This window comes from Lissotriton vulgaris, chromosome 1_1 (genome assembly GCF_964263255.1).
Source record: "Lissotriton vulgaris chromosome 1_1, aLisVul1.2, whole genome shotgun sequence".
NCBI lineage: Eukaryota > Metazoa > Chordata > Amphibia > Caudata > Salamandridae > Lissotriton > Lissotriton vulgaris.
The window spans coordinates 1,775,241,945-1,775,264,232 of record NC_141685.1 but is presented as its reverse complement, the minus strand read 5'-3'; the positions used below and the strand labels follow the sequence as shown (position 1 = coordinate 1,775,264,232).

Here is a 22,288-nt window from a genome sequence, read left to right as displayed (position 1 = left end):
CCTTGATAATGACCAATGATGTTTGACATTCCTTCATGTTCAGATGGATTGCAATAGATGGAGGGTGTATTCTTCCTTTCAGAAAAGTCTCAGTTTGTTCAAATTGAGACTTCAAGTCTACAGTCCATTTACATTTGTGAGGAGTTACTTAAAGATGTTCTTTTTTTCACCGAACAGTTGGGTGCTGTGGTACCAAAAAATAACATTTTGAACTAGCACCAGTATGTTGAGAGCACATAACTCACTCTCCCCCTCACTACTTCTATGTTCTCCCTTTGCATAATTTCTATCCAAACAGCATTTGCTTTCTGGCTTTACTACCTTGTTGGCTCTGAAATCAGTTTTTAAACTTAACTCGGTACTCCCTCTCTCTTTCACCTCATATCTAGGAAAATAGCAATTAGCTTCCTGTCAGCTGCATCTTTTCCGGAGTGCGACACTCATATTACCTCAAATAACTCTACACAAGCGTTGGTCCTTTACCTGTTTGACTGAGGAAATGCACTCACTGAATGCTAGTTCCACTCTGTGCAAAGATAGATGATTAAACCACAACTATGGTGATAAAAATCCACCTGCATCTCAAACCTCAGATGTATAACCAAGCATGCTTCTGCTTAGCCTACCAAGCTCTATATCTGAAACATATGCTTGTCACTACAGGAAGCACAGAAGTGAATTGCAGCAAATCATGCTTACCTTGTAAGTCTGTAGTCAAGAAAACCAGTTCACAGAGGCAAAACTTCTCCTACTTTACTCTGAGAATCTTGTCCATTCTGCTCAAAGCTATTTGTCCAGTTACTGATCTGCTCCCTTCTTATGCGACCTCAGGGTCTATCCTTTCTCAGTCCACTTCACCTAATGAAGTGTACATCAGTTCTCCTACCTCCGTGGTTCTCTCACTCTGCTTAAAAATAATCTGTTTGTTTTCCAAACTGACAGTACTACTTTTCTAGTGATTCAGTATTGTTTACAGTGCTTAATTGTTTTTGAGGCAAGCTGCTAAACGTGAGGTGGGGGTCTTGTATATAAATATACAGAATGCATTGCTAGAGTTCTTTTTTGCCTAACAAGTATTATTTTTCTCTAAAATTAATATCCATAAATAACTAAGTTGGTGATAAATGTATTGGTTTATAGTTAGCTCATTTATATATCAGAAACAGTTTACACTCTTAATGTAATTTCTAGGTGGTTTGAAACTCCGTCCCAAGTTTTCTACCACGCCGCAACTGAACATGGAGGGAAAGATGTCTATCCAGGGCAGTGTCTCTGGGAGGGCTGTGAGCCTTTCCAGAGACAGAGGTTTTCCTTTATTACTCATTTGCAGGCATGTATAAACTTTATTAATTATTTGTCATTTGATAAGCACCTTCAGAGATCAATGAGTATTTTTATGTAACTGTTTCTGTCTTTAAACAGGATAAACACTGCTCTCGAGACTCTTTGCTTGCAGGGTTGAAACATGAAGAGCAAGGACAAGCTGGCCATCAAAAACCTTCCAATAAGTAAGTTTCTTACTTCATGACTGGGGAAAAGAAAGGACAGTGCATTTCTAGATGTGATGACAAAAGATATAAAGTTAGCATGCCTGAATACTTAATTATTATTTTTAGCACAGAACTGAAATTATGGCAGTTTAAAAATTTAGTCACCTGCATAGTGTGCACTTCAAAGACAAAACATTTATTGCATGTTCAAATCCCCAAAAAGTGTTGATTGCCTAATAATTGTGCGTTGAATGGGGCACATACAAGCTTAGATAAATATCCGATGCAATACATATAGTCTTTGTCTTCTGTGGCCCGCAGATATTGGAGAGCAATTTCAATTACTCAGCTTTGGTATGCCATCTGTAGCTGAAGTTTGTTACAGATAACAAGCACTGATAGGAACAGTCCTGCCCCTTGCTGGTTGTTTGGCCAGTTAACAACAAGGGGATGGATGGAATGCTTGCATTAATCTCAGCCTCTGGCAGCTGCATCCGTAGCCATCTCTTTGCACCAACCATGCCTCCTTTTTGAACCCAGCCATATGCAAATCAATCTTGACCCTGCTCCAGTAGAAAAAGTTCAACAGGAAATGCCAGATCAGGTCCACCTTGAACCAAAGCACAAGCAACCCAAGACCGATTCGCCCTAATTTGATCCCATCAGTGCGGTGTAGTTTGGGACCAGTGGCACAGTGAGCATGAGACAGATGTGTGGCCATACCGTCACAGGGATGGCATAGCAGTTCTGGCTGAACTGTCCTATTAGAGCAGGGTCAAGACTGATTTGCAAATGACTGGGTCCAAACTGAAGTGGCATGGTGTATAATGATGGACTGGATTGTAGCCCAAGTGACTAAGAATAATTCATGCATTCCATCCATCACTTATTTTCTATACTTTAGTGTATTGCCCTACCTCTTAGTGGGGCCTGGATGTGGGTCCCACTGGCACCAAGCTATTTCTAGCTAATGAGCTGTAACAAGGGCAAAATCAGTCCTGGGTTGCTTGTGTTCTGCTTCAAGAAGGACCCGGCCTGGCAGTTCAGGCTTGACTGTATTTGAGCTGGGTCAAGAATGATTTGTATATGACTAGGTCCAAACTGAGGCGGCATGGTGTTCAAAAGAACAATGGACTGGGATGCATCCCGGAGTGATTACCAGTCGCTGCCATTAATTCAAGCATTCCATTATTCACTTTTTTGTATACTTTTGTTTTTCTCCAATTGACCAACCTCTTCGGGCCACATATTTTTGTAGTCATAAGTCAGACGGTCAGTCATTGTCGCTGGGTCACTCTGAAACGTAGCATAATTTCACCTCCCAGCAGATATCCATATCTCGATCCCTCTTAGCCTGTCAGCAGCAGAAAATTGAGAAAGTTGCCTCAAAGTAACTTCACTTGCCCCTCCAACATAACCAACTTTTCAAGAAAATACAGTATTATTTCCATCCAGCCTCTAGCACCAAGGCACCCTGGTGGATGTGGTAGATACCACCTGGTGACCATTAAACTGAGACATGTTGTGATTTTTGGATCGTCCCATTTCCTTACAGAAGGCTATTTTGTTATGTAAGTATTTGTATATCACTGTACTGCTTAACAGTTTGGACAGTTGCTGAATGGAGATTCATTACTACATGACCCATGGCTAGCTGGAACTCTGCAGAGTTCAATAATATATTGTTTGGCACAGCTGAATAAATATTTTTCTCCCACTGTACCCTCGCCATTCCCCTTGGATATTTTTGGTTGAAGCGGAGGTGAAATATTTGGGGGGCTTCCTGCATAATATGCTAACCCTGCAGACCATGTTCACCATATGGTATCTGACAACATGTTACACCTGTAATGTCTTTGCAGTCTGACTGAACTGCCCCCCTCCACAATAACAGTTTTCCATTTTGATCTCAGTGTCTGGATGGTTGTTTTAGACTCTTTTTCGCAGTGTTCAAAGCTGCTCACCTTCAGAAAACCAAGAATACAAGGGTCTGGGTGGACCAAGGTCTAAAAGATTGGATCATGTTTTGGAGTATACATAGGCCCTACTTAGTCTCCAGTTGAGGTTAGAATCCCCGTTGTTCCACATACATAAGTGCTTGTGTGGGTCTGTCCCTAATATAGAACTAATAAGATGCCTCCAACCATCCCTGCATTCCTGCAAAACCTATTTTCCCAAAATTCATATAAAAAATGTCCTCAACCAGCATTTTTATCTGTTATGCCTCAGCATGCCTCTACTCTTGTAACACCTCCACCACAAAAATCTCAAGAGGGAGCTCATTATCCTCCTTGGGCTTTACGACCAATGCAACAATTCCTGGGCGTACCTCATCCAACCTTCCAGGTAGATCCCTCAGACGATGAGGGCCAATATATAGATGTTAAATAGAGTGAAATTCGCCCAACTGATTTACCTAGGTGAGACTAATAAAATCCTTACATTTCACCTTTTGAAAACCCACCAGTGGATTCCAAGCCAGATTGCAGTAGCAGATTTCATTATTTGGTAGTGAAGGAAACAAACTGTTTCCTGTATGAACTCTAGGAACCAGCTAAGATATCAGTCAAGTCAATCCCCCTAGTAAACCACATTTAGCAGGAAGGTAGAAAGCTTATTCGGACGCTGGCTACTGTAACCATGGTAGTGGTACTACGGATAGATAAGAAAATATAAAATTCCTGAAAGTTCACCAGTATGCCTAATAGATTACCCTAAGGTGTACTCGGGTATTATGCTGGTAGCTCTGAGGAGGTTCAGTAACCAAATGGCACCTTGCACAGCGCCACCAAATGAGAAAGCCGCAAGATAGATATTGCGAGGAAGAGCTCTTCCTCTATGGCTGCTGTCTATATTAGCTGCTAATGCCATGGCAATTGAAAGCAGGTATGGCAGGCAAATGTGGTCCAACATACCCCGCATAAATCGAGTTGCTGCCTGAAGATTAAAAACAGGTGATGACAACTATTCTTCACGAAGGAGAAAAGACATCAGCTGCACTGGTTGATTACCCAATGGACGTATCCAGCATAGGGTTTAGGCAGCTAGCCCATGCAGCAGTGTTACGCCAACAAGAATGGTTGAAAACTACTGCATTTTCGACCAAAATGTTGCCCATGTCAAAATTGGGCGATTAAGTCCCCTTGAATCCGGAGGGTCCCTGGAGGCCAAGTAGCCCACCATGTACCTCCAGTAAGCACCACAGAGCTGCATTGGAGAGAGGTGGTCCGAGGCATTGCCCCTTTTTACACCACTCTGCAAAAGCTGCTTCTGGTGCACTCTTGTGTCCTGAGGACCTCAGGACACCAGTAGACTTCATCCTCCGAGCAGCAGTGCACCAGGAGGCTGCGTGCCCCCAGCACATAATAAGCATAGTCCCGGGGAGGTGGCAGTCCCTGGGGCTGTGGGGCCCAGCTATTATTTATTGACAATGCCCCGGGACCTGGCCCACTCGGGGGACTCATTAAAATGAAGCGCGGGTTTCATTTTTTAAATAATTTCGGCGGGATTCGTGACCTCAGCGTGAATTCTGCCGAAACTATTTTTAAAAATTCTTTTTATTTCCCTGAGTGTCCTTGTGGGACCCCCCTGAGCAGACCTAGGGGGTCAGAGTGTTTATACCTGCCCCCTTTTCTTGTTTTTTATATTTGATTTACTGTTTTCTTGTGACTTGGTTCTACAGAGTCACAAAATGGCTGCCAACACTTCCTGGTTTGGAGTGTTGGCAGCTAATCAGTGTAACTCGTGTCCAGGAGGGTGCGCGAACCCTCCTAGGTGCTCAGAAATCAAAAAAAAAATTCTAATTTCTCAGCAACTACTGAACGGATTTACACCATTTAAAAAGAAGCATTTGCAATGCAATAGGTCTCGCATTTGCGAGAGTTTTTACGCTATTGGCATTGTAAATGACCATGCCTTTTATTTATGTTTTGAAAACCAACACATAATTAAAAGGCATTGCCTTGTATAATGCCTATAGCTCAAAGTCTAGTTAATGTGAGACTTACTGCATTGCAAATGCTTGTTTTATATTGCAGACACATACCACATGGTGCAAAAAAAGAACAGATGTCATGCTGAGACATAAAAATGATGACTATATACTTCCAATAAAAATGTTTAATAACAATGAAAAGAATTCACCATTGCAAATATTTGGAATAATACAGTACCAGTGCTTTTTAGCGAACAAGTGTTTCAGGGGCGTGCAATGAAACCATAATTTAGCTTTAAAGCACAGAACAGGAAAAAAGTATTCTTAATGATGCACAGAAAAAGAACTATTGGCTTTGAACCTTATTAAAAATATATGTTTTAACATACAAGACTATAAAAAAATAAAAACGATAAAGAATAGAGGCAGAGGCTTTAAGTGGGCCAGGCCTTTAGCACCAGCAGTTGCTTCGGTGAATAAAAAAACATTGTAACCCTGCAGCAGTAACACCTGTTACTGCCTTTAATGTAACTTCAAAGACACTGGCTATAGTTCTTTCAAAGTCTCATCTTTTTAGAACTGAAACATTTTCAAAATTATATACAACAAAGCCATAGTAATTTTTTTTTTATTTTGTGCTCCTAACAAACATTGACAAAGCCAATAGTACTGGCTTGTTGTGGGTAAAATGTTACTTGTTGTAGTATATATATGTGGATACAATGACAGAAGCAGCAACATACCAGTCGGGCAGCACTCTATGCTAAGCACAGATTTTTAGCTACTCTGGTTTAAGCTACGCTCTAATTACATCGGCCACGCCCCTTTGAGAGACCCCCTAGTTTTTTCATCCCACTTAAAGCCCTGTATGAAGGGAAGCAGTTTACAGTAATTTATTGGTGCATCTTTCCTGGCTCTAAAGCGTACATCTTTTTAGGCAGATGTTGAGGCAAAATGCATTGCCCACAGTGCAAGAGAGCCAAGGACTTAAGTGAGCTGACCATGAATTACCCCGTGTTGTCCTCTGCACTGGTAGAAGCAATATTTTCTTTGACACTTGAAATGAGCAATGAATAAAGAGGGCTGTTCCAAAGCCACTCTATATGTCTGCTAGTATTTTTTAATTCATTCATTATTTATTTAATTATACGAAGCTGGCTATCTCTCGGCTAGGACAAAAAAGCATTTGCAATGCAAGGGTCTCGCGTTTAGGAAACTTTAAAGTATTTAGCCATGCAGCACATTATCCTCGGTGTTTCTGCCTTAATAATCACTTAGAAATAATTTGCACAGCTCTCCAATAATTATAAGTGAATTGTTAATGTATTTCCTGTTTTACGTTTATACTTCATAAGAGAAAAAATACTGGATTTCACTGCCATAAAAATACTGGACATGTGGCAACCCTTTTTGACTGAGACACACTAGGGTTGAATGCACTGTTTAGCCAACAATGTATCTGCATCTCTGAGACAGAGTCACGACTGCTTTGCAGAATCTGACATGTGGCTGGCTGTGAACCTACCCTATCATTTTTCAAAGGTACACTCATTGATCTCCCTAAACCTTTGATGGTAGACCCCTAACATAGCAACAGTTTGCTTCAGAAATATAAGTTATACAGTAATTGGTCTGCAGAGAAATCTGTCTCCGTATAAGCAGAGCTGCCAAGTCGATAAATAACTGTTTGAATCTGGATGTAAACTAAGGCATGTCCGACAGTTACTGATCACTAAAAGATGTCCTACAAAAAGGTCTGGTCTTTTACAAATGGCTTGTGACATACTGACACAGCATGTCAGGAAACTCCTTAGTTTAGCAATTGCCTGAACCTGGTGCGTCATTGCCTCCGACTAAACTACAGCACGCCTGTAGGAAACAGCTACACATTTCCCGTGGTACAATGTGCATCTGGATCTAACTAGCTGCCTGCCTTCACTTCTGCCTAGGTCTCTCGCCCTACCCAGTGTCATCGTGAGGTTCTTTTTTTGTGTGCACATTTTAAGATAATTTATTATCTTTTACATAAAATGTGCTTGGATTAATTGGAAATTGGTAACACAATTGTATTTTTTTTCCAAACATGGCCCCCCAAACCGGGCCTTGCCCGTGCCCCCGAAATACTTCAAGATCACACTGGGCTCCTCGTTCCTGGGCACCCGGTGCCACTCCATCTGGTGCACTATTGATATCTACGACCCCGCACAAAGGCCCCAGCAAAGACGTAACAGTTATGTTCCAAAGCACGCCCTGACGATACCCACGCACCACAGGGCAGCCTGTCCAGCACAGCATTATTAAAGAGTAATCCATGCAGGGTGCTATATACCTTGTCCTCGGACCTGGTCCAGTAAAGGAGCTATAAATCATGTCGCCATTGCATCCACGCTGTGCCTAATTTATAACATACCGCAAGGCAATATAACACAATAGCCTCTTACAGCTGAGCATTATCAGGAGACAGTATTGTATAGAAGAACGTAAGAGCATAACATTGGGCAGCAAACCATAACACAACATACAACATAGTACTCCATTCCAACATAGCACGACATAATACAAACTTGGCAAACAAAATGCACCACAGCATAGCATGACGCTGAAAATGGCGCAGACAGCAAGCCCTGCCTAAACATTGAGTCTTGTCAGCAGGCACAAAAAAAAAGAAGGCGGCCGTATGTCACGAGCGAGGCCTGGAACGCAGGCGAGAGAGGTGGGCTCTGCTTTGATAGGCAGGAAAGTTCCTTGGAGCCTGCGAGGATCCGGGAGATGCCCCGCCTTTGTGCCAGGCTCGTGGTGTTGACGTAGCTCGACCGGAGCGCGGCACCTTGGAGGCAGAGAGTTGTGTGTAGTGGAGAGCCCAGAAGAAAGCAGGGATTCCGGGACTGCTGGGGTTCCCGGGAGAGAGCAGGCAAGGCATAACGGTGCAAGCGAAGAAGGTCCTCCAACTCCCAGAACATCCCGTGATGCGACGTAAAAGCTCGGTGAGTGGGGGGGGTGCGCGTGTGTGGGTGTAGCTGTTTGTGCGTGTGTGTAGGTATGCGTGTGTATGTGTGCGTGCGCGCGCAATTTCGAAAGCCTGACTTGCTCTGAATGTGGGACAGGGGATGTGCACGGCGCCGGGCTTGACGTGCGCGTACAGGCAATGAAATCACAGCGGGAAAGCGCGTACCCATCCCCTGTCCAACATTCCCGGCAAGTCGGCAACAATAGGTCTTTCGCTAGACGTGAGAACTAAAAAGGGCTCTTTCTGAACCAAGACCTACCTTTTTGCCGAACTTGTTGCAATTCCGTTCAGCAGTCCGGGCTGTAGCTTTGTCTAACGTTTCCTATGGAAATTAACATTTTGAAAACACGTTTTGAGACCCCCCTTTTTTCTCAGTCCCTACTTGACGAATCACCCTGACACTTTCAAGACAGAAGCTGACCGGAGCTGGCCACTTTTTTGGAAAATTTCGGGAAGATTCATCAACCGGTGCCAAAGTTATTGGGAAAAGAAAAAACGCTTTTCTATGGACACTAGGTCCTAGCTATAACGCCAGTAAGAGAGACAGAGAGAGAGAGAGAGAGAGAGATATATATATATATATATATATATATATATATATATATATATATATATATATATATATATATATATATATATATATATATATATATATATATATATATATATATATATATATATATATATATATATATATATATATATATATATATATATATATATATATATATATATATATATATATATATATATATATATATATATATATATATTCACTGAAAAAACCATAGGCTTCACACCAGTTATAGTTAGGTGGAAATTTTACTCGCATAAAACCATTGGAATTCCCACGTTATAGTTAGTTGGACTCACTATAACTTGCGCGTGCAATGCACTGCTGATGACGTCACATATTACATCACTCATGACATGTGATCAAGCCTCGGCTGAGGTGAAACGCGTCATGGCGACTGGTGGGCTGTTATTCTCTATCACGAATAAAATTCACTGGTGAGTCTGTGGCTTTACTCAACTTCCGTTCCTGCTGCACGGCGTGATACTGCTACGCTGTGCTGTGTTGTATCGGACCAAGCGCAATATATATATATGTATATATATATATATATATATATATATATATATATATATATATATATATAATTTCTATGGCAAAATGAAACCCCTCATTTTGTTCCTTTTCAAATTAAATGTATTAAGTGTTACCACTTTATTCCAATCAAGATGACTTCAGGTGTGCCATACTTTTGGCATAAGTAAGACTGTTAGCGCTCTAGTTGTTCTTTAGAACACTCTGGGACATTCTGTCATTGGGCTATAGTTGGGCTACATCTGGCTGATATTTGGGCTACATTTGTTTTTTTTTGTCTCTGGTGGCCATCTTTGGGCTACATTGGTCTACATTTGGGCTCTAACATATATATAGCCCAATGTAGCCCAATATATATTTTTCAAAGTACATTTTCGTAAAAACCACTGGAGCACATATCTTGAGACATAGCAAAGGCACATCGGGCTACCAGTCCCTACAATTTTGCCAAGTTTGGTGGAAATCCATTCAGCCGTTCGGGCTAAAAGTGAGGTCAACCGCCCTATGGAAATTAACATCGGAAAAACACGTTTTCGGACCCCCCTTTTATCTCGGCCCCCGCTTGACGAATCCACCCGAAACCTTCAGGGAATGTATGTATGTATATATATGTATATATATATATATATATATATATATGTATATATGTATATATATATATATGTATATATATGTATGTATGTATATATATATGTATGTATGTATATGTGTGAGTTCATCATTGAAGCAGTAAATAACTGTGATTAAAACCCCTGTGGGCTGGTGAAAATGTTGCGCTGGGTGTCCTATTGTCTGTGGTCAGCTGCTCCTGGACACCAATCTCCCGTATATTGATATCGCCATTGGGCGCCATCACGGGTCCGCAACAACCGGCAGGCTTTCTTCCGCGGCTGGGCTACAGCCGCAAACATACCATCGTAGAGTTTAGCCCTCGAAGGAAGAAGCCACAAGATCGGTAAAATTTGCATCCATTTCATGTAGGAATCAACTGCAACAGGAAACGCAGAGAAAACAGTCACCTTCTGTTCTTTTCTGCCAAACCGGTTTCGGGAATCCTATCCCTTTCTCAATGGCATCTGCTGGCAATGATGATGCATGCACGTAATTTAAAGCGCCTTTGGAGGCAGGCGCTTTAAATTACGTGGATGCTGCATCATCATTGTCCCACTTCACCCCTCCCGGACTGCTTTGATTGGCAGGACACAATCTCCCTTCGGAGGCAGTCCTTTAAATACCTCAGAGTGTGGGTGGCCCTTCTGCCAGAACTTAAATGGGCCCTTAACATCACCCACCTGGTCAACCGCATGAAATCGGACCTAAGATCCTGGCAATCACTCCCCCCTCAACCCACTGGGCAGGAGTGCCCTTTTCAAGATGATGGTCCTCCAGCCGCTTTCTATATATTCTGCAGAACACCTCGATCCCTCTTCCAGCTAGCTGGTTCCATGAACTGGACGGTGCCCTTACTCTATTTCAGTGGGGGAGGCGGAAGATCACGGATCTCCCTGTCCCACTGCCGACTACTCCCCTTCGATGGCGGTATGGGAGTCACCAATCTTCATTACTACTACTTAGCTACTAAACTCTTAGTGATTCATGACTGGTTCGCAGATGGCTGGTCCGATCCGGCCTACTGGGTGGAACTAGCGGCCCTCGACTTCCCACGAATTCTAGGCCTCCTTTACAGCTCTCCAGTGCCACAGAGTCTGTCCCCTATCACCAGGTCGGTTTTCACGGCCTATCATACCCTGCCCATCTATATAAACTAAATACTGATTCAGAAACAACTAATAATTTGGCTAGAAATCCAGAAGCAAAATCTTCAAATATCGGAGCATCAAGTCTCTTGTCAATTGAGCTATATAAAAAAAAATCGAGAACGACAGGAGTATCGGGTCCTGACCAAATTCCGATCAAGGTCCTCCAACGCAATCCCAAAGTATGGAGCAAGATGTTATCTCCCCTTTTTAACCATTTATTTACCACCGGGGAAATCCCCAAATCTTGGAAAGGGAGCATTGCAATACCCATACACAAAAAGGGTTCAACGCTGTATCCTGGCAACTACAGGCAGATAGCCCTTCTAGATGCAACAGGAAAGATTTTCACAGCAGCAGTATTTGACCATCTTAAGGACTGGGCTTTTTCATCAGGACTAATACCCCCATATCAAGCCGGATTCAGACCACAGCCCTCAGTCACTGACAATATTGCTGTGATGCAAACTATCTTAGACAAATATGTGGTGATAAAATCCCAGGTTATGTATGCTGCTTTTATTGACTTTACCACCGCATTTGATATAGATGTAGATAGAGCAACACTCTGGAGAAAACTCAGCACAATGGGTATAACCGGATAAATTACTCCATATAATATCATTATATTCCGTAACTTGGCGTCAGGTTCAAATGGGGAGGGAAAAGGGTCTCACAAGCCCTTTCCCGACCCCAAACGGCCTTCGGCAAGGATGCCTTCTTGCTCCCCTACTGTTTTCCCTTTACCTTAGCGATTTGCCTGAATGTTTTAAACAGATATGCAACTTTCCACCAAAATTACCCTCCACAAAAATACACACCATGATGTATGCTGACGATGTAATAATTTTAGACCTAACACCATTCGGTCTGCAAAGAAAGCCTCCAAGCACTCCATAACTATACGGAGGAAAACTATTTAATACCGAACATCGCGAAAACAAAAATAGTTCATTTTTCAGGAGGAAACAGTGCCAAATTCAACTGGACTCTAGGGGGGAAAACACTGGAAGTCGCAAATGAATATACCTATTTAGGTCGAATCTTCACCAAGTCTCTACAAAATATGCTCCATACTCAGAATTTGACTCGTAAATCTGACGTTCATGTGGGGGCACTTTCACGTTTATATGCGTCAACTGGACAAAGACACTTTTCTTCTCTGCTTCAGGTATACAGCGCCAAGATTCCACCAGTGCTGTCATACGCTCTTGAATATATCCCAATAAGCAAATGGAACTTTCTAGACCTAAAAGAAGGGAAGATCTTACGGAAGCTAACAAAGGTGTCTCAAGCTGTACCGGTACAAGCTCTCCGCCTCGAGTTCTCATTAACCAGCTCCCATGCCAGAGGAATTACTAATATCATTAGATGGGCATACAGCCTCCTCAATGCGGAAGAAGGAAAGCTTCGATCTCTACTTAAAATAGAAACATTTGAAAAAGAATCTTCGAAACATGTATTCTCAAGGAATGTTTTAACTGCCTTTAAGTTATCTAATGTTAATATTAATTTGTTACAGTCATGGACACCTGCCCAGCTGAAGCTCTTTTTAAAACATTTTACTCCAAGACTCACCTTTGATCTTGACTCTCAACACTGCACTAAATTGTCTTTATATAAAAATTTTGCAGAAACTACAGTCTTTAAGAAAACACAACAGTATATTAATTTTAATTTAAAGCATGGGGTCAGGAGATCGATTGTGCTGCTCCGAGATGGGATACTTCCTTTAAAAACAGTTACATATAGGTGGCTACCAAAAGAAAAATCAAGTTTTATCTGTAATTTGTGTAATGGTGGGGAGCAGGACTTGGAACATTTGTTGTTCACTTGCCCAAATGCGACAGTGGTAAACGCAAGAAAAAGGTTTTTACAACCAATTTATACAAAATTTATAATTAACTCTGTACAGGAATTAATCATACTGTGTAAAGCTCCGCCAAATGAGTTTGTCTGCTACAATTTATACACATTTTTAAAACCTATTTTAAATTTGTATTAGAATGAAAACCTTTCTTTTTTAACAAAACTGTTTAAAATGTTATATCATGTACTGAATATTTGTTGTTCTCAGTGGAGAACTAAATCAATCAAATTAACTTGACTTGACTTGGAAGCCCATCTCCTACACCATAAGACTCAGGGAAGATGGACCACTCAACAAAACATGCTCCACAGCAATCACCTAGAGCTGCTAGCAATATTCCTAGCACTCAAGTCCTTTCAAGTACATGTACAGAACAGAGCTGTCTTGATCCGGACGGACAACATGACAGCTATGTACTACATTCAAAAACAAGGAGGCACACATTCTCTGCAACTGTCACAGCTTGCACAGAACATTTGGAGATGGTCCATTCCAAAAAACATATATCTGCTAGCAGAACACCTTCTAGGGGTTCACAATCAGATTGCAGATCTGTTAAGTCGACAGACACCACAGATTCACGAATAGGAACTACATCTGCATGTTCTTCTACCATTCTTTAACAAGCGCGGTTCGAGAAAGTGGCTCTATATATATACTGGACCAGAATAAGGTACAGTGTGTGTGTGTATAGAGTCCACAAACCCCAGAGGTTAAAGCCAGGTGTGAACTCACTCTCTAAAGTGGTAGCTTGGTCGAGCAGTAAGGCAGTACCAGAGGACAGTGTAAAGCATTTGTTGTACACACTCAAGTGAGCAAAAGGTTTCACACACACAAAGACTGAACTCCAGGCCAATTGTTTTAATATCAAAATATATAGTTGTTTTATTTCTAGAACCAACAGGCATCAAAAATATACTGTTCTCAATATGAGAGGTCTCAGATGAGTACTTTGCAGACAGGCAATAAACTTTGTAAAGACAATTGGTACAGGGGTTGCAGTAGGCAATATAATTCTGCACACAATTTAGCATTGAGCTCAATGGATTCCCTTACATAAACACAGGTGTTTACTTTGTAGAAAATCATTGGTAATTCCAGGACTGGCTCCTATGTTCAGTCCTGGGGTCTAAGCTGGAAACAGTTTAACAAAAACGTTTTAGATACCATGGTGATTTTTCAGGAATAAAAAGCTATTTTAAAAGTTCACACTTAAAAACTTTTCAACAGAAATCTGGCAATGTTATCCAACGGGAGAAAATTCAGGTTGCGTGTAAAGTACGATCTCGTTACTTTTCTAATCCAGTACTGGTCTCCTGGGGCCAGCACTGGGGTCTCAACTCAAAACAGGTAAGGAATTTTCAGTATTTCGTATGAGTTTTAAAGACTATTTCTAGTTTTCAATAGTAGACACTTAAAGAAAGTTCATAGAAAAGCAGACAATGGATTCCATTGGAGAAAATACAAATTAGTAGTAAACCCGCTAGGGATTACTTTTGCGTTTCAGCACTGGGCTACAAGGTACAGTACTGGCTCTTCTCGTAATCACAGGTGAGTATTTCGGAATTCGGATGACTTTATATGAATATTTCAAATTTTCAAAAGTAGACACTTAGAAGATTTTTCGAGTCAAACCAGTCAATGTTGTTCAATGGCAGGTAAGTGAGTTACTGGTTTCCTGGTGAGTACTCGACTGGTGAAGTTGTGGTTCTGGGTATAGACACAGGGGTCCCCCAGGGTCAGGTAGGTACAGTTGGTTCACCCTCAGCCATGCAGGGGCGGCCGGGTGCAGTAGTTAGGCCCAATGTTATCCAATGGGGAACGGGGGGGGGGCATCCGGGTGGTGGCTGCTGGCTAGCAGGCCATGCGGCTGAGTAGCTGGGCTCCTGGTCACTTGCTCAGGGCAAAGGGGGAAGCAGGATAGGACAAAGGTGGTACAGCCAGCGGTACTCGGGCGGCTGGGTGCAGGGTGCTTTTGAGCCGTCGGGCGCTCAGTGTTATCCAATGGAAAAGGTCAAAAGAGAACAAAGGCTTCAGGCTCGGGGGCGTAGAGTCTCCAGGGGCGACCAGCATGTTGAGAGGTAAGTTGGGATCTTGGAGCACAGGTAGGTACCCCAAAGGGAGGCACAGGGGTTTGTAGGGCGCAGGGTGCAGGGGTGTCTTTGGGTGTAGGAAAAGCTTACCCTCAGCTGCTTGCAGTTGGGGGGTGGCCCTGGTTCTGAGTCTGCAGGCGTCATCTGGTTCGTCGAGGAGGGTCTTTGGGCACTGGACTTTGGGTCCCAGTCGCCGGGGGCCGTCCTTGTGGTCTTGGATCCCTCTGGCATGGGCTGGGTTCAGTGGTGCAGAGTGGGCTGGTCCGGAGATTCCTGGCTGGTACCGGGGGGGTGTTGCAGCAGATCCTCTACTGATGGGACTCCCAGTCTTTAAGAGGGTTAAGGCAGGCAGATCCTCTGGGTGTCCCAAGGTTGCTGTCCGCAGGAGTCGAGGGGATTTAGGCAGGAGCAGGTTCCAGGATCGACAGGCCGGTAGGGCTGGGGCCAAGTCAGTTGTCGTCCTGTTGTTAGCAGCTGCGCGGCGGTCCTTCTTCTTCTTGATCTTCTTTCTTTTTTGGTATCAGGATCTGAGGAAGGAAGTTTCAGCGAGCCCCTAAATACTGAATTTAGGGGCGTTAAAGGTAGAGCAAAGGCAGGGACCAATAGGTCCCTGTCCTGGGGTGGGTACACCCCCTAGCCTGCTCCTCTGCTGTGGGAGGGGGGTAGGAGCCTAGCTGGGATTGGGCAGGGCTCCCCATCTTAAAGATTGCCGGAGCCTGGGGTCGTGCTTCACCTCGTCTCCCCCGCCTGAGGGGTGGTGTTGGCACAGGCTGGCACACCCTCCTTCCTGACGTAGTTTCTCCCTCCAGTCTTCCCGCCAAAGTGGGGGTCAGAACTGGTGGGGAGCAGTTGCTGGGTACAGCAAATGGTCTGGAGAAGCTCCCAGAGGCGGCATGCCTTTAAAGCTTCCCCCTGCTCATCCTGGGGGAGGAGACCTAGCACCTCGCCCAGGATGTGCATTGTTGCAGGCCCAGGAGAGCGGGGGGCTCTCCACCCAGGGGTCCAGCAACATGTCTGCTGTGTGGCAGCCTCTGCAGCCACTCAGCCCAGATGCGGATTGTAGGTTAGGTATCCCTATACTAAAACAATGTTGATTTCATTCAGATATTATTCATCAATGAAAGCTAATATGTCAGTATAACATTCATATTGTTCCTTAATAGGTTTTAGGTAGTTCAATTCATAATGAAAATACATATTTAAGGTGGCATATTTGTTCTAGAAATGATCAGAAAATCTTAATTCCAAAATATTGATCACATTATTGCCTGTAATAATATGGCAAGTGCCAGTTAGTTGCCCGCATGTATGTTCAGCCTTCACCTATGAAGTTCTAGGTGATCAAATACATAAAACCCCAGAAATCTCTTTAAATACAATTATATTTGAAGTTCACTTCCATCCGTTCATCTACGTCACAACGAGTTCTAGGAAAAACAGGCTCTGTTAGGGACTTCCCCTTGCTTGGATATTGATTTCTCCAAGAACTCAGTTACTATACATGAACATCTGAAAAAAAAAAACTATTCCTTAGGGGTTCATTCATGACGTTCATATGCCCGTCTTTGTCAATACTGGCATTCCTAAAACACCTTCAAGGTATAAATATACCTTCACCTACTATTTATTTATAACGTTTTATTTGGCGCAAACAAGATCCCGAAGGATATCAGAGCGCTTTATAATAGGGTAGAAGGAGGGACCTGAATGCAATGACAACAAGTAAGAATAAGAAAAGAGAAAGTTTGCATAATTACAGTACAATTGAGTCACGGAGAGTAGTACAATAAACGTGCATAAAGCAGGCTGTGAAGGGGGCACACTATTCTTTAAAGATGAGCAGTATCAAATGATGGTAGAGTGATTGCAGGATTAATGATTACGAGGAGGTGAGCCTATCCCAATTAAAGTAAGAATTTATTCATTAGGAATCTTTTGGCTTCCAGTTTGAAAGCAGTTGTTGAGCAGATTCTGTGTATTTCCGGTGGAAGAGAGTTCCATATCTTCAGGTCAGCACCGGAGAAGGGTCAGTTACAAGTTTTTTTTTTGTTAAGGATGAGTGGTTTCAATAGGAAAGTGTTAGTGCGTCTTGAAGCTCTACCACTACAGGATAATTCAAGCTTTTGTGCTAGGTGCTTAGGAGTTTTGAAGTGAAGGGCTTTGTGCACTAGAACAGCAATCTTTAACTACCTCAATTGCTTTGATCAAATGTTCCTAAAAGACTGTTGTGACAAATTATTAATTTGTGCTGAACTGGGCATATTCAGCAATGTACCAAACATCCAATATTCAATCCACAAGGACGCTGGCTGCAGCACCGGGATCGGCGCGGGACGATACAGCGAGGACAGCGGAGCCCCTCCCCCACCCTCAGCGGATCTTCGCTGGCGGACAACAGGCACCAGGAGGATCAGAGAGGGGCGATCGCCGGACCTAGCCCCCACTCAAGCACTCAAGCACGTCCTGAAGCAGGGACCCCTCCCGACGGCAGCAAAAGGCGCTGGAGCGGAGGCAAAGCACCGGGACGGGGCCACAACAGCAACACAACCCCCCCCCCCCCCCTCCCGCCCGCCCGCTCTCCGCAGCACAGGAACCCTAGCGGACTTGAGGGCTGAGAGGGGACTGGGACGATGGTTGTTGGCAGACACAGTGTTGGCACATTCTCTCACAGCGGACCCGTGAGAGCTACGCGCTGCTCAAAGTCAAAAAAGGTATTTAATACATTCGCCGGCACTCACTCGCAAGCTCTATTGTCCAAAATGGCGGGGGTCTAAAATAACGAAGGCAATAAATCACCGCCTGGGCCCACGAGGCTCCTTCAAGATAAGACCCCATCACAGCAGCAACCTTGAGACCGGGCTAGCATGAAAGTGAAAACTCCCTTCCCTGCTCACAAAGCAATAGCAATAAACAGAGGACTAATGTTTCCTATTGTGGTGGCCATCTTTGTCCAGTCTCTCTCTAGGGTCGCCATCTTGGACTAGTCATTGGTGGCTGAGCTACTGATTAATTCTTTGACACTAAGAACTCACCCACCCAGCTACCGTACTTGGGTGCGCACCTGTCTGTATCATGGAACTTCTTTTTATCGGCCACACAATTTACACAGCTGGGCGTATTTCACGTTGGATTTAGATAGCCTGCTCTTTCGCAGTGTTATTTATTATTATACTCCTGATTGTATCCAGCACTTTTCACTCTTCCTGCATTGGATTTAGATATTATGTTGGATTTAGATAGTCTGCTCTTTCGCAGTGTTATTTATTTATTATTACATTTCTGATTGTATCTAGCACATTTCACTTTTCCTGCACCGATTGCTACCCATATATTAGTGCCTCTTACAATAGCACTATGTTCTATATTCCCTACTATATCTTGCACGTCCTACTTTATCGTCACCGGTAATGCACCGTTTGCTACCTCATATATTTCTCTTTTGCTGCTCGCTAATGCCACCTGTTGTGTTATTTAATCTGTGTCATTTAATCTGTGTGTGCATTTGTATTCTGTCACTGACTCCTATACCCTACATATTTCTGACTACTCGTTATTGACACCTTCGATTTAGATATTTTTATGGTCGGCACAGGTATTTTATTCAAGTATTTTTCTATATTTTTCTATATTGCATGTCTTATACCTCATATATCTTCTCGTTGCTGCTCACTAATGTGATATCACTAATGATATTATTATGGTTTGCATAGTGTTTTATTCCAGTATTTTGTCAGTTTTCTATTGCTACTTTCTCCGACTACTACCTCAAATACCTGGCAGCTCACTAGTGTCACTTACCTTTACCTCACTATGATGGTCTGCATTTGTACTTTGGGTATAGCACTACTGTGCAATCACTAGTGTCACTTTAGGCCCACGCAACTGTTTAGGACAGTGCACCCTCCCCTCCTACACCCTCCCTCCTAAAACCTACCTAGACTGTCCTATGCAACGACTACTACCTCAAATACCTGGCAGCTCACTAGTAGCACTTACCATTAGCTCACTATGATTGTCTGCATTGGTACTCTGCGTATAGCATTACTATGCACTCACTAGTGCTCTCACTAGTGTCACCTTAGGCCCCACGCAGCTGTTTAGGACAGTGCACCCTTCCCTCCTACACCCTTCCCTCCTACACCCTCCCTCCTAAAACCTACCTAGACTGCCCACCCATCATGGAACCCGTCGGCAAACACACATATAGAATCAACTACCCACCCTCACTTACTAAAAAAGCCGCTAAACGTTTTAAACACAACCTCCTGAGGTCCCACCCTGAAACTCCTTGTGCAGACACCTACTTCTCACCAGTCAATGGTTCACTGAACATTGATATTATCTTCCACACCACACGCAGAGCCCAATGGAGAAACATGTTCCGCACCTTACTCAACGTCTCCACCTCCAGGAATTTCGCGCATGGCCTAAAACTCACCATCACTCCATCCCAACTCTTCCCGGGCAGAACAACCATCACTATATACAATAACGGGATCATCCTAATGCAATCCACTGACAAGAACCTGGAACTACTTGACAACATGTTCCCCAAGTTCAAACAACACCTCGCCAGTCATCGGACCCCCACTCACAGCACCCGCAGGCCTATCACCCCTGAAGTTACCCCCAATCAACCCCAAAACGACACGCACCTTCCCCCCACCCCCGGCACCTCAGACACTCACCCACCTCATGTAGCTACCTTGCACTCCACAGCTACAAACATAGATCCTTCAGATCCTTCAGCCGCACATTCCAGCGGCACCCCCTTCCCCCCCTACAACCTCACCTTGTCATCCTCTCATACCACACCCATCCCTGACACCACTGCCTCAAGCCACAGTCATTCTAACCTAGCCCAGCCTCGAAACGACATGTACCTCTCCTTTACTCCCGACACCCTAGTCACTCACCCACGTACCGTATCTACCTCACTCCCGTCGAGCACAGACATAGATCACTCCCCCGCCTACACCAACCACCTCACCCCTTCTCATCACACACCAGCCCTCACCCACTTTCCCACCCCTAATACCACAGCTCCCACCCAAAACGACATGCATCACCCCTTTACTCCCGGCACCTTAGTCATTCACCCACCTACCGTAGTTACCCCTCATCCCTCAAACACAGACATAGATCTCTCTCCCGCTTACAACAACCACCCCACCCCTTCCCCCTACTCAACAGACCTCATCCACGTTCCTCTCATCCCCGTTCCTCTCACCCCTGATACCACAACTCACACCCACAACCCGCCTAACATAGATCAACATCAGACCGTCACACACAAAGGCAAACCCCACTATTTATCCCCCCCATTCTCAGCCCCCACTTCCTCCCATTAACTAATCACACAGAACACACCACCTCCATCAACTCAACTCCACCCGCTCAAAAAAGAACAATCTACAATCCCGCTACCCTCCCCAGTCTCACCCCCCACTACCCAACCTCCACCCCCTCCACCACTAATAAACGCCCATCCTCCACCTTGCACTCTACGCCTACCACCAATACTCTCATCCACGCCACCAACCTCTCCCCTATGTCATCCACGCCCGACCCTCCCAACCCCACCTCCAACACATTTCCCACAATAGACCACATTACGGCCTCCCTCCTCCAGCTCAAAGAAGACATGTACATCATCAAACAACAACTACTCTGTCTATCACACTCCAATCACCCCTCACCCAACACCCTCCACCAGATCAAACAAGACATTCACAGCATCAAACAAATACTCAGCACACACCCCAGACACCAATCACGCGCCTCCACCGTCACCTCCCCTCCCAAATGGTCCTCCAAACGGGTGGCGAACTCTCGCACTCGACTCCCACCGCATTGGACCTCAATCCCTGTTCACAATCGCGAAAATCGCCCCCATCGATCCTGCAACCCCCTCTCAGACCTAGACACAACCACACTCCTCCGCTCCTATGACTCAGGTCCCCATAGCATCACACCCGACACTCTCACTGCCATTCCCACGATTCACTCCAATCCCCTTAGACCCCCCACACTGAACAACAGAATCGCTATCCATAGTAACCTGAGTAATGTCCCCCTCGCTCTAGAACACCCGTCTGCCATCGACACACACCGTCTCAAATGTACTCTGCTCAACTGCAGATCAGCCGCTAGACACTCCGCCGCCATTGCCGATCTCATCCTAAAATTGGATCTTGACTTAATCATCATTACTGAAACATGGCTTACAGAAGCTTCCACACCTATAATGGACATTCTGGTTCCCCCCAACTACCACATCACTAGGCTTGATAGGTCTGGCAATAAAAAAGGTGGCGGAATCGCATGTATATACAGGAGCAACCTCTCTGTTCTGAAAGTAACTTCCCCTTCCATACCCTCCCCAACGTCTTGTGAATACATCTGCCTCGATATTGTCAGTGAGGGCAAACAGATCTGCACTCTGCACGGCGTTTACCACCCACCCGGTGACAACCTTACCTTCTCCCAACAAATCATGGACATGATCTCAACCAACTCCGGGCGACAACTCTCACAAATATACCTTGGTGACTTCAACCTCCGCTGGAACGATCACAATGATGCGGTGGTAAAAGGTCTGAAGAATTTCCTCAACGCCCTTGACCTCACCCAAATTTGCAACAGTCCAACACACGTTAAAGGCTCTATCCTTGACCTTATCATCTCCAAAGAGGACTCTATCCAACTCGAATCTATCCAACCCTGTGACTGGTCAGATCATCATATTGTCACATTCTTCATCAATGAAAAAGTTAAATTTAACCCTGCTCAATCCGCCAGGCCCAAAGTCTGGAAAAGAGACATGAAAAAGCTAAACTCAAACTCGCTGCCCCCCAACAGCTGCAACTTACTACTTCCTCCTGCTGGCGTTAAGGACGTCCAATCCTTGACTGATCACTATCTCAACACTATGACCTCAATAATTAACGAAGTCGCACCCTTGCAGCTAAAAAAAGCCACCGCAAAAATCTCCAACCCCTGGTACGACGGAAGTCTCAATGACGATAG

General features: G+C 44.2%; 1 protein-coding gene across 2 annotated transcripts in view; it reads left to right on the top strand.

Annotated features, from left to right (window-relative positions):
• ARID2 (AT-rich interaction domain 2) overlaps positions 1-22,288 on the top strand; it is a 1,159,914-nt gene that overhangs the window by 1,005,239 nt on the left and 132,387 nt on the right. For both annotated transcript variants that reach the window (XM_086919090.1, XM_086919091.1), the window contains exons 17-18: positions 1,192-1,330; positions 1,423-1,508. In XM_086919090.1, coding sequence (XP_086775216.1) covers positions 1,192-1,330; positions 1,423-1,508 — 225 coding nt within the window. The remainder of the gene's footprint in view (positions 1-1,191; positions 1,331-1,422; positions 1,509-22,288) is intronic.